This window comes from Mandrillus leucophaeus, unplaced genomic scaffold, assembly GCF_000951045.1.
Source record: "Mandrillus leucophaeus isolate KB7577 unplaced genomic scaffold, Mleu.le_1.0 Scaffold119, whole genome shotgun sequence".
In the NCBI taxonomy this organism is placed as follows: Eukaryota; Metazoa; Chordata; class Mammalia; order Primates; family Cercopithecidae; genus Mandrillus; species Mandrillus leucophaeus.
The window spans coordinates 3,143,992-3,155,814 of record NW_012100209.1 but is presented as its reverse complement, the minus strand read 5'-3'; the positions used below and the strand labels follow the sequence as shown (position 1 = coordinate 3,155,814).

At 36.0% G+C, this 11,823-nt stretch overlaps 1 protein-coding gene and 1 long non-coding RNA gene across 2 annotated transcripts in view; one reads left to right on the top strand and one right to left on the bottom strand.

Annotated features, from left to right (window-relative positions):
- The window catches only part of LOC105529219, a 34,711-nt gene that overhangs the window by 12,800 nt on the left and 10,088 nt on the right, over positions 1-11,823 (bottom strand). The gene's annotated exons all lie outside the window — the stretch shown is intronic.
- The window catches only part of PRKAA1 (protein kinase, AMP-activated, alpha 1 catalytic subunit), a 41,336-nt gene that overhangs the window by 25,784 nt on the left and 3,729 nt on the right, over positions 1-11,823 (top strand). Inside the window, exons 2-6 of the mRNA XM_011966306.1 lie at positions 313-454; positions 2,416-2,509; positions 6,045-6,189; positions 8,443-8,530; positions 10,239-10,463. Coding sequence (XP_011821696.1) covers positions 313-454; positions 2,416-2,509; positions 6,045-6,189; positions 8,443-8,530; positions 10,239-10,463 — 694 coding nt within the window. The remainder of the gene's footprint in view (positions 1-312; positions 455-2,415; positions 2,510-6,044; positions 6,190-8,442; positions 8,531-10,238; positions 10,464-11,823) is intronic.

Below are 11,823 nucleotides of genomic sequence, written 5' to 3'. Positions count from 1 at the left end.
GGGGTTTTACCATGTTAGCCAGGCTGGTCTCGAACTCCTGATCTCAGGTGATCTGCCCGCCTTGGCCTCCCAAAGTGCTGGGATTACAGGCATAAGCCACCATGCCCGGCCATTAATTTTTGTATTTTTTAGTAGAGATGGGGTTTTGCCATGTTGGCCAGACTGGTTTCGAACTCCTGACCTCAAGTCATCTACCTGCCTTGGCCTCCCAAAGTGCTGTGATTACAGGTGTGAACCACTGCACCTGGCCAGAATATATGTAAATATATTATTAATCATAGTACTAATTTATTAAAACTACTTCTTTTACAGTTGGCAAGCATGAATTGACTGGGCATAAAGTTGCTGTGAAGATACTCAATCGACAGAAGATTCGGAGCCTTGATGTGGTAGGAAAAATCCGCAGAGAAATTCAGAACCTCAAGCTTTTCAGGCATCCTCATATAATTAAACTGTAAGCTCTGTTTATATTAAATATAGTCCAGTTATCTTTTCATCTTTTTTGTTAACCTACTTAATGTGACAAGCGAGAAAAATGAGTGACACTTCTTTTTGTTTCCTGAGGGTTTTGAAAAGTTTCTCCCTAGGCCGTGTGCAGTGGCTCACACCTGTAATTCCAGCACTTTGGAATTACAAAGTGGAGGCTGAGGCAGGCGGATCACCTGAGGTCAGGAGTACGAGACCAGCCGGCCAACATGGTGAAACCCTGTCTCCACTAAAAATACAAAAATTAGCTGCTCATGGTGGTGGGTGCCTGTCATCCCAGCTACTCGGGAGGCTGAGGCTGGAGAATGGCTTGAACCTGGGAGGTGGAGGTTGCATTGAGCTGAGATCATGCCATTGCACTCCAGCTTGGGCAACAAAAGCGAAACTCTGTCTCGAACAAACAAACAAAAAAAGTTTCTTCCCGTTCATGTATTTTTCTAACCCCACTGATGGTCATTTAAGCCTATGTTCATGTTTTGCCCTTGTGCTTATCAGCTGTTATCTTCTCATTCTTTCCGGTCTTCTGGAAAGATGCCCTTCTGATAATGTTTAGTGCCCCACTGCTTGCTGTAAAACCAACAATGATCTGCTAGTAAAAACTCTTGACCTCCAAATGCCCACATGATGTCAGTTAGCCTCACTAGCGAGAATGTGGTAGTAGAAAGGGTTTTTCCCCATCCTGCTTATACCTGACCATACAGATAACAAAATTTCAGGAATCCAGTATTTCAAAAGGGCAGTAATCTTAGTGTTGTTTTACAGTTGCCAGTTGTAGAGTCTACAAATAATACATTTTCTGCTCAGCTTCTGCTTTGTTATGCAGGCAATAACTTAAAGCTGCTTAGGTTTTCTGCTGAACTGGCTAACTCAAATTTGTTTCACTCTCACCTCTTCTCATTTGTTGAGTGCTGTGGTTTTAAATACCATCCATATGCTGACCACCCCTAAATGTACATCTCTTGCTTTAAGATCTCTTCTTACACCAGACTCATATGTTCACTGCTGACTTTACATTTCCATTTGTATATTCGCAAGGCATTTAAAACTCAACCCGGCCCAAAATGAACTCTTTATTACTCTCCCAAACCTGCTCTTCCCACAGTTTGCACCATCTTGGCTAATAGCCAGTTACCCAGGGCTAAAACTTAGGAACCATTTTTAACTTCCCTGTTTCTTTCACTTTCTACCATCCATTTCATTTCTTCGTTCACAATCAAGCTAGGATGTGACTGCTTCCCAGTTCCTTTACCACCGTCAACCTGGTCTCAGCCACCTTCATCTGTCTCATGAAATCCTGAAGTAACCTCCTGTGTCTCCCTTTACTGTTGACAGTTAATTCTTCACACTGCTGCCATAGTTTTCCTTTTAATATGCCAGATCACATGACTGCTTAAAACGTATGATAGCTTTTCATCTTCCTTGGAGTAAAAGCCAAAGCCTTATCATGGCTTGTAAAATTCTGTGTCCTCTGGCCTGCAGTTAACACCTTTGACTCTACATCCGATTTCTCTCTTAATATTCCTTGAACATGCCAAGCAGGCTTCTACTTGGGGACTTTTGCAGTTGTTATTCCCTCTCCTGGGTTCACTTTCCTCCTAATTACATAATTTGTTCCCATTCTTCTTTTAGGCTCAGCTCAAATGTTACTTTATTAGAGGCCTTCCTTGAGTACTCTGTATACAAAGATTCCCCTCAATTTTTTTTAATTTTTCTTCATAGCATGTTCCACCACCTGAGATATTGCTTATTTATTTAGTGTCTGTTTCCTGGTTCCTGGAACATGAACTCCATGAGAGCAGAGAATTTTTTTCTTGCACTTTTCCCAGCTCCTAGCATAGTACCTGGTATACTATAGGTGCTTAGTAAATATTTATTGAATGAATGAATATACGTGTTTTAATATTCGTAGACAATGTTTTCTCTCACCAGGTACCAGGTCATCAGTACACCATCTGATATTTTCATGGTGATGGAATATGTCTCAGGAGGAGAGCTATTTGATTATATCTGTAAGAATGGAAGGGTAAGCTGTTCTGATTTAATTCTTTGTGTATTTTGTAACTCCCCTTTATCCTTTACTAGCATCAAAATGTCAGCAAGCAATTTTAAGAGGTCTATTTAGTAACCAGTTCCCTTAGTCATGTATTCGTTTAGAATCATAAACTGTTTAGAACTAGAAAGGATCTTCAAGATTATCTCCTTAGCCTGCTTATACAGATGTGGATACTGAGCCTCATGGCTTACATGTTTGCTTACAGTAATGTGAATTATTAATAACAGAATTGCCTTGAGTCCCAGAACTCATAATCCTCAGACTTATGCTTCCAGAGTATACAAACACTTTGTATATGTATCTTAATGTAATTAATCCTTACAAAATATATTATTACTTAAAGATCTAGGCCTTGCTAGTCAATTCTAGCCACATTTAAATTGCATTCATGTTTTGGTTTCAGAAATCTGATGTACCTAGAGTAGTAAAAACAGGAGGTAGGAATTAGATACAAAGAATTTAGAGGTGGCAGGAATTTTACAGGACATTTTGAACACTACCTTAAGTTACAGATACAAAAACTCAACACTGCCCTCTGCCCATACTTTTTCTCATACCCAGGTTATGTGGTATGCAAAAGCCCCTTTGTGGGAGAGCTGTATCTAGCCCTGAAAAGAAAGCTTGTCTCACTCCCAATCTTAAGTTATTTACATTACTCATTAATTTGTTCTATATAGCATGTCTGTTTACTTTCAACAAAATCAAACTTATTAACCAAGTTAATTTTGATTTTACTATTTCTTAATATGATTCATTTCTATTTCAGGTACTCCCCTTCTTTACTCCTGCTTCTCCTTACCAAAACAAACAAACAAACAAAAGTTCTGCCTGGAGAAATGGGAAACAGGCACAATTGATATATTTTTTTCTTATCTTTTCTGTTGTTTATTTATTGGTTTTACCTTGTGGGTGTTTCTTCAGTTTTACCAGTTGAATATTAAAATTTCAGTACCCATATTTTCTATTTCAAAAGTTTCTTATTTTCTGAAATTTTCATTTCTTTAGTCTGCTGTTATTTGCCTCACAGATGTAATAACCTAGTCTGAGGATGGCATTTTAAAACAAGTTTTCCTCCGTTCCATCTTGTTCTGTACCTTCTGTGCTCTCTGCTCCCCATTTTTTTCTGTTCATTTTATTCATTTTTGTCTTTGACGCATGGCCCTTTTTCAGACATTTGGTGATTCTTGGCTGTCCACTAAATATTTAAGAATGAGGTACTAAATGCCAGGCTTATGTGGGTGGAACTTATTGATTGCTGGCTTTTCCCATAGCTTGAATACGTAGGACTTGTCTATTTTATTACTGTACACCAAATGTTAATAACAACAAATATGTTTTCTTGGATCAGATATTTGCTCTAGAAGAAACCTTCCCATTTCCTTAAAGGCCTTAGCTTAACTGCCAGTGCTGCAGGAGCTGAGTGGGGAAAAGAGATGCAAGTCTCAATAGTTAGTATGTTGACTTTCTCTTAGCCCCCATGTTTTCCTTAGGATGCCTTATCCCTGCCATGGTGTCCTTGAGAGCAGAGCTGGTTCAGCCTTACTAAATTATAGGTCTTATTTCCCAATAGGGGTGAGTTTAAAAGCTTCTTTCTTCAAGCACTTGTCCTGTTTTCAGCTCAGCTCTCACTTCTACCTTGAGCAGTTCCCTATGTTTCCAATTTCTGAGGCTTCCCAGGGCTTTGTGTGCAGACGTTTATTTTTTCCTGGTTTCTACCCCTGTAGGCTTAGGTTTCAGCTTTCTCTTGTAGGCTTAGTCTTTATTACTGTTCATCTATTGTCCTCTTTGGTGACTCCTCTTGAGTACTGCTGTCTCTTTTGTTCTTTTTGTCTTTATATACCTCTTTTATTGCTGATGTCATTTTAGTGATGTTTCAAGAGTTGGAGACAAAAGATTTAATCTGCTATGTTTAATTGGAAATGTATTTTGACTTTTCTAATCTTTCTTGATAGACATCCCTTTCTCCATCCTTTGTAATTGTACTTGTTATGAATACAGTATAATTTTCATTTTCGTAGTCTGCCTAGTTATTTTACTTTTTATATTTTGTTTAATCAAGTTTTCTCCTACTTTTTCATATTTGAACAGATACTCTTTTTTTCTTCCATGAACTTACAAATCTTCTAGAAATAAAAGTATTAGATTGCCAAAGGATTAATATTTTTCTAGAGGAATGGTATCTTATAATACTTTCTTTTTTCAAAATAAATTACTGATTTGTCTTTTCTCCCAGATTATCCATGCCCTTTAAGGTGTAAGTCTGGTTTTAGAATGCTAACTTGTGACCTGTGTTAGAGAATTGCATATTGGAGTCCTTCGCTTAGAGGATTTATAGCTTATTTATTAAATATGACTTCTTGGGAGCAGGCATATCCAAGTAATGATTGTCACTTATGTTGAAAAAAGTGATAAGAATATATGGATACATAGAGAAGTTTAAAAAAAATACTTCAGGCTGCATGCAGTGGCACATGCCTGTAATCCTCAGCACTTGGGGATGTTGAGGCGGTAGATGGCCTCAGGAGTTCGAGACCAGCTTGGGCAACATGGCAAAGTCTTGTCTGTATCAGAAATACAAAAATTAGCGGGCTTGGTGGCATGCATCTGTGGTCCCAACTACTTAGGAGGCTGGGTTGGGAGGATTGCTGGAGCCCAGGGAAGTGGAGGTTGCAGTGAGCCGTGATGGCACTACTGAACTCCAGCCTTGGTAACAGAATGAGACTGGGTCTCAAAATATAAATTTAAAAACCAAAAACAAACAAAAACAAAAACAAAAAGGTAGTTGCTACATAAGATTTTTTTTTCCAGCAAGCATATTAAACATAAAATGCTATGATATTAAGGTTTAATTAATTAAGGTATTTCTTGTTAAAATATCTTATATTTTGGGACATATAGCAACATAGTTGCATGCTGATTTATGAATAGTGCTTAAATATTACTTCCTCATGGTCTAAAATAGTATCCCCCACCCCACTGTCACTCACTGTACCCATATTTTGCTTTGTTTTTCTTCAAAACAGTATCACTCCTTCAGACTATATTTATTAGTCTATTTTCATCAACTAGATTAGGGCCTTTGTTTTATTCATTGCTGTGTAATGAATGTCTAAAACAATGTGTAGCACATTGAAGGTATTTAGCAAATATTTGTTATAAGAATGAAAAATTAAACATTTCCAGCTTATAAAAGAAAATATGCCACATTTCAAGTAGATATTGAAATTATTTGAAATAACTCATGAGATGTAGAGGAAGGCAAGCTGTTACAATGTAGTCATATGCAAATGATAATATTAGAAACTTGAGTTACTGATTTGGGTTCCAAGACCATCTTAGCATTTCTGTTTTGTGCTACAGGTATCTCCTCCTCCTGTCAAAAGTATCTCATAAGTTCATTTGGAAGATTTTCATGTATTTTGACAATTTTATATGTTGGAGAATTATATATAGGGCAATTTACTTTGAAAGACACACCTTTAAAATGCCTCTCTACTTTTCTTAGCTGGATGAAAAAGAAAGTCGACGTCTGTTCCAACAGATCCTTTCTGGTGTGGATTATTGTCACAGGCATATGGTAGTCCATAGAGATTTGAAACCTGAAAATGTCCTGCTTGATGCACACATGAATGCAAAGATAGCCGATTTTGGTAAGGATAATTTTATAATTTCTTACGTTCATTTCTAATGTTCTTATAGTTTCAATGAACCTATATAGAATTCTTCAGATAACTGTAAAAGATTACATAAAGTAATAGACTGAATATGTCAAAGTATTCTATTTTGTCTATGAACATACAAAAATAAGAAAAGCTAAGAAATCATCTTTTCTTAGGTTTAAATGCCTTTATTACTATTACTATTATTTTATAGAGACAGAGTTTCGCTTTGTTGCCCAGACTGGAGGGCAGTGACGTGATCATAGCTCAATGCAGCCCCAAACTGCTGGGCCAGGCGACCCTCCTGCCTCAGCCCCCTGAGTAGCTGGGACTGCAGGTCTGCACTACCATGCCAGGCTAACTTTTGTATTTTTGTAGAGACGGGTTCTCACTATGTTGTCCAGGCTTCTCTCGAACTCCTGGCCTCAAGTGATCCTCCTGCCACAGCTTCCCAAAGTATGGGGATTACAGGCATGCACCACTGCACCTGGCTCTTTAAATATCTTTAAAATTAAATTTTAAACAACTTAAGTTGGTAGCATTAGAGAGACTATTCAAAAAGAGAGTATTATTTGTGAAGAGAAGGTAGCCGCTTTATTTCCAGTATGTTCAAAAGAATCAAGTATGGAGAAGAAGGAAAGTGAGTGGGATAAAATTATTTAAAACTTTGAAAGCCAGAAGTGAACTATGTGAATTATAATTATTTAAAGTTATTTAAAACAGTTTTTTAATTAAAAAAATTTATTTAAAAATTATTTTAAAATGTTTTAAATGATAGTAAATTATAATTTGTTTAAAGAACATTTTGATTGTTAAAAATGAATTTATTTTGACTGGGCATGATGGCTCACGCTTGTAATCCCAGCATTTTGGGAGGCCAAGGCGGGCGGATCACCTGAGGTCAGGAGTTTGAGACCAGCCTGGCCAACATGGTGAAACCCCGTTTCTACTAAAAATACAAAATTACCCAGGCATGGCGGTACACGCCTATAGTCCCAGCTACCTGGGAGGCTAAGGCAGAAGAACTGCTGGAACCCAGGAGGTGGAGGTTGCAGTGAGTCGAGAGTGTGCCACTGTACTCCAGCCTGGGCGACAGAGTGTGACATGGTCTCAAAAAAAAAAAAAAAAAAAGTTTGTTTTTTCTGTATTTCCTATATAAATTGCCATTGACCTTACTAAACCTAAGTGAAAAAGGAATCTCTGCACTTCTTTTCTTTAGGTTGGTTTTAGTTCAAATCAGATAAATTTTTTTTGTTTGTTTTTTGTTTTGAGACAGAGTCTCACTCTGTCACCCAGACTGGAGTGCAGTGGTGTGATCTCTGCTCACTTCAGCCTCCGCCTTCCAGGCTCAAGTGATTCTCCCACCTTAGCCTCCCAAGTAGCTGGGACCACAGATGCGTGCCACCACACCCAGCTACATTTTTTTTTTTTTTTTGTATTTTTGGTAGAGATGGGGCTTCATTATGTTGGCCAGGTGGACTCGAACTCCTGAGCCCAAGTGATCTGCCTGTCTTGGTCTCCCAAAGTGCTGGGATTACAGGTGTGAGCCACCATGTCTGGCCCAGAGAACATTCTTATATTTTCCTTAGTTTTGACTACATCTATATATCTATATTTACACCTATATCTACTTAAACGTTTAGATATTAACTGAAAAATGCCAACCAAACCTGAGCTGGTTGTTTTGGTGTTTCTTTCTTTTTTCTTTTCTTTTTTTAATAGTAATTGGCTTAATTATTTGAATTTCTTATTCCTCAGTTGATTATTTTTATAGGGTGCATTTTTGAGGGAGCAACGGTTTCTTTTTGGAGTAAAACTATGAGGGAACTTTGAAATTCAAAATTACTGGCTTTTTTAAAAAAAATTTTTTAAAGAATCAGAACAGGATTAATAGGAACTTTGAATTTTAATCCTTCTATTCATCTGTTATAGATTATTTTCCCTAGTAATTTCTGTATTAATAAAACTTAAACATGCCAAGTTTTTTCTAATAAGCAAAATAACCAACAGCTTAATATTTGCATTAAACTCTAACAGTGCACTAACTTTAAATGTTGAAATAGATTACACATTTTAGGGCATAATGGCAGAATATTTGGCTACAATAGACCATAGGATTTTGTTGAAGCAAATAACAAAATGATGATTTGTCATTTTTAATGCAAACTCAATTTTACTGTTTAATGGGGTTTTAATTTTTGTCTTTGGGAAATCTTTTGAGTAGCTGATTTTGTGCACTTTCAGGTCTTTCAAACATGATGTCAGATGGTGAATTTTTAAGAACAAGTTGTGGCTCACCCAACTATGCTGCACCAGAAGTAATTTCAGGAAGGTAGTATTTGATACCCCACCACCCTCAATACATTTGAAATTGTCTTTTTATCCTAGATTCTGTCAGTCTATAGTGTCATAGTTAATTCTAATGAAAAGAAAGAAAAATAAGGCTTATTCTTAACCACATTTATATGTGAATGAGGGTTAAGGACTACAAGTCAACATTATATTAAAGTTGTTAGAAGACAGTACATTAATTTTTTTCCCAGGTGGAAGAAATGGAAAGTTTAAAACCTAGGGTGTTTAAAAAGTAGGTAAGACACTGGAAACTTGAATAATGCAAACATATCTAGTAGTTAGAAAAGGATTACTATTTACTTAGAGGAAAAATCAAACATGTAATGTGTAGCTTTCATTTTTTACATAGATGGCATTTTGTAGTACCTTTATGTTTCATGATAAAATGTCTTGGGGAATTGGGCTGAAGTAATCTTTAAACTTCATTTATGTTGAATCTTTGTTCTTTAAACCTTTTAGAGACTGCAATATTATAAGAATTTTAACCTCTCAATTTACTAATTACCAGCATTGAGAACATGAAGATATTTGTATAGTGTCGCTTTTTGAATAGTTTGGAAAACAGGAGAATTTAATATTTTTAAGAGTAACTCTTTGTCCTTCACTATACTACTGAAATTGAAAACAGAAGCTGAAGTTTGCTAGTTTTGTAATGAACTTTTAATAACTTTTCTTCCAAACCATGCTTATTTGTGTGAATGTTTCCCATCTTGATTAACTCAGAATGCAGAAATACTGTTTTCTTTCTGTTTTCATAAGCTTGTTGGCCTAGACTGCTCAAAGAAATGAGATCTGTGTAAAAACATGGCTATGAGTAAGGCAGGAGTACCTAATTTTAGATTTGTCAAGTTTCATCTTTTTTTAAATATTAATGTCAAAAATTCTTTTAAATATTTTTAAAAAATTGTGTTGTCTGTCTTAATTCTTTTAGGAATAAAACAATTCAGGACATGGAGACTGTGGAAAGTGTTATTTAAATTTAAAAAAAGTGTTATAACTGTGCATATATGCAATGGGCTGTTACTGAAATTTAGTTTTTCTAGTTTGGATAAGGTCTTTCTTCAAGCTCTTGGTGTATGAGAACTTTTACTTTCAAAATAATATTTATCGATCAGTTCAGCAATACATAACTTTAAAGAAATCCTTTTCCTGAATCCAAACTTTGAATGGGTGATCTAACTAGTCTGCGGTTAACTACACTGCACTGCAAATGAGATTTAAAAAATCTGTGAACCAGTTTGCCTGGCTTTCTTTCATAGCCTCAGGATCCTTTCACCTTGGTGTAAGGGGTCTTGCGTTATTGGGATTGTGGGTTCAGAGTCCATTACTAAAGAACATTCTCAGTCGATGAAATATCACTTAATCTCTCCTCTGTAACAAAAACCAATGGTTTTAAATTGAATAGTGATATGTTTGTTCAAGGTTTGGCCCTATTGTCAGATCCAATCAGGGCCATAGTAAATAGTAGAACAGAATTTTAGCCATGGTGTGTAATTTACAAAACTTCTTGACTTTTGTTTTCAAAGATAATACTAATGGAATTAACTTTATGTGTAACATGTAGTAGTGGCTATAAAAACCATATTCTGCTTATGAATTCTTTATGAAATATCCATATTTGAAATTTTTGATTAACTGATCCTTAGGTTAAAATGATTCCTTAATCCAATTGTTATTTCCTGTTACAGATTGTATGCAGGCCCAGAGGTAGATATATGGAGCAGTGGGGTTATTCTCTATGCTTTATTATGTGGAACCCTTCCATTTGATGATGACCATGTGCCAACTCTTTTTAAGAAGATATGTGATGGGATCTTCTATACCCCTCAATATTTAAATCCTTCTGTCATTAGCCTTTTGAAACATATGCTGCAGGTGGATCCCATGAAGAGGGCCACAATCAAAGATATCAGGTAATAAAGCAATTTGGAAGTTATCAGATCTAATAGTATCCATGATAAAAGTTATGTGAAAAAAAAAGTTGCAGAACAGAATATACAGTATAATCCTGTTTTTATGTGAAAAAATAGAGTGTAGAGACACATTTATGTTATTTTGTTATTAAAAATACATAGTAAACTGATTACCTTAGGGAAGTAAGAATAGTAAGAGGGAGGGCTTTCACTTTTTACTTACACATCTTTGTTTTGAAATGTTTACAGTGAACATTATATTACTTTTTAAATTAATAAAAAAGCTAATGAAAGGCTGGTGCGGTGGCTCACACTTGTACTTCCAGCACTTTGGGAGGCTGAGGGAAGATCATGTGAGCTCAAGAGTTTGAGACCAGCGTGGATAACATAGAGAGACTCCATATATATGTATATCTTTTATTTTTATTTATTTATTTATTTTTGAGACAAGGTCTTGCTCTGTCACCCAGGCTGGAGTGCAGTGTTGTGATCATAGCTCACTGTAGCCTGTAACTCCTGGGTCAAGTGATCCTCCCACTTTAGCCTCCCTAGTAGCTGAGAATATAGGCATCCACCATCACGCCTGGCTGCTTTTTGTTATTGTGTTTTGTTTTTTGTTTTTGTTTGGAGTGACAGGGTCTCGCTATTTTTGCCCAGGCTGGTCTTGAACTTCTGGCCTCAAGTGATCCTTGTGCCTTTCCCTCACAGTGTTGGGATTACAGGTGTGAGCCAGTATGCCTGGCGTTAGGATTAATACTTTTCAGTAGTAAATTTGTGGGTTGCTATTTGATTTCTTATCTCATGAATTATTGTATTTTTTTTTAATCCCAAGGAATGAGAAAATTTTAATTTAATTGACATATTTTTCCTGGTAGTATACATTGAATTACATGCAAAATTCCTATTTTGTAGGTAAAAGTCAGTATTACCAGTTTCATCTGGTTCAACCTAATAGTTTAAATTAGACAAAAATGATGATGACAAATTTTCTTCTCAAATTTGGGTGAGCCATTTCTGATGAAGACTTAAACAATTTTACTGCAAGCTTTGTTTCTCCTTTTTTTTTTTTTTTTTTTTTTACCCCCTATGGAAATTTTGGTCTCTTTTGGTCTTCTAATGGCTAGACTGCACATTTATCTGAGAGGGAAGAAAGAAATCAGATATGGATCTAGGAATAGTAAATACGAAAGCATTAGTGTAATGAAGAAGAAGGAAAGATTATATGTGGAACTTGAAGCTTGATTACTTTCCACTTACTACACATGTTTTAGACTAGCTAAAAAAGAGACCATCAATGGCAGGGCATGATTTTATCACCAAAGGGAAAGGACAAATCATTCTCTAAAATTTATATTTTAAG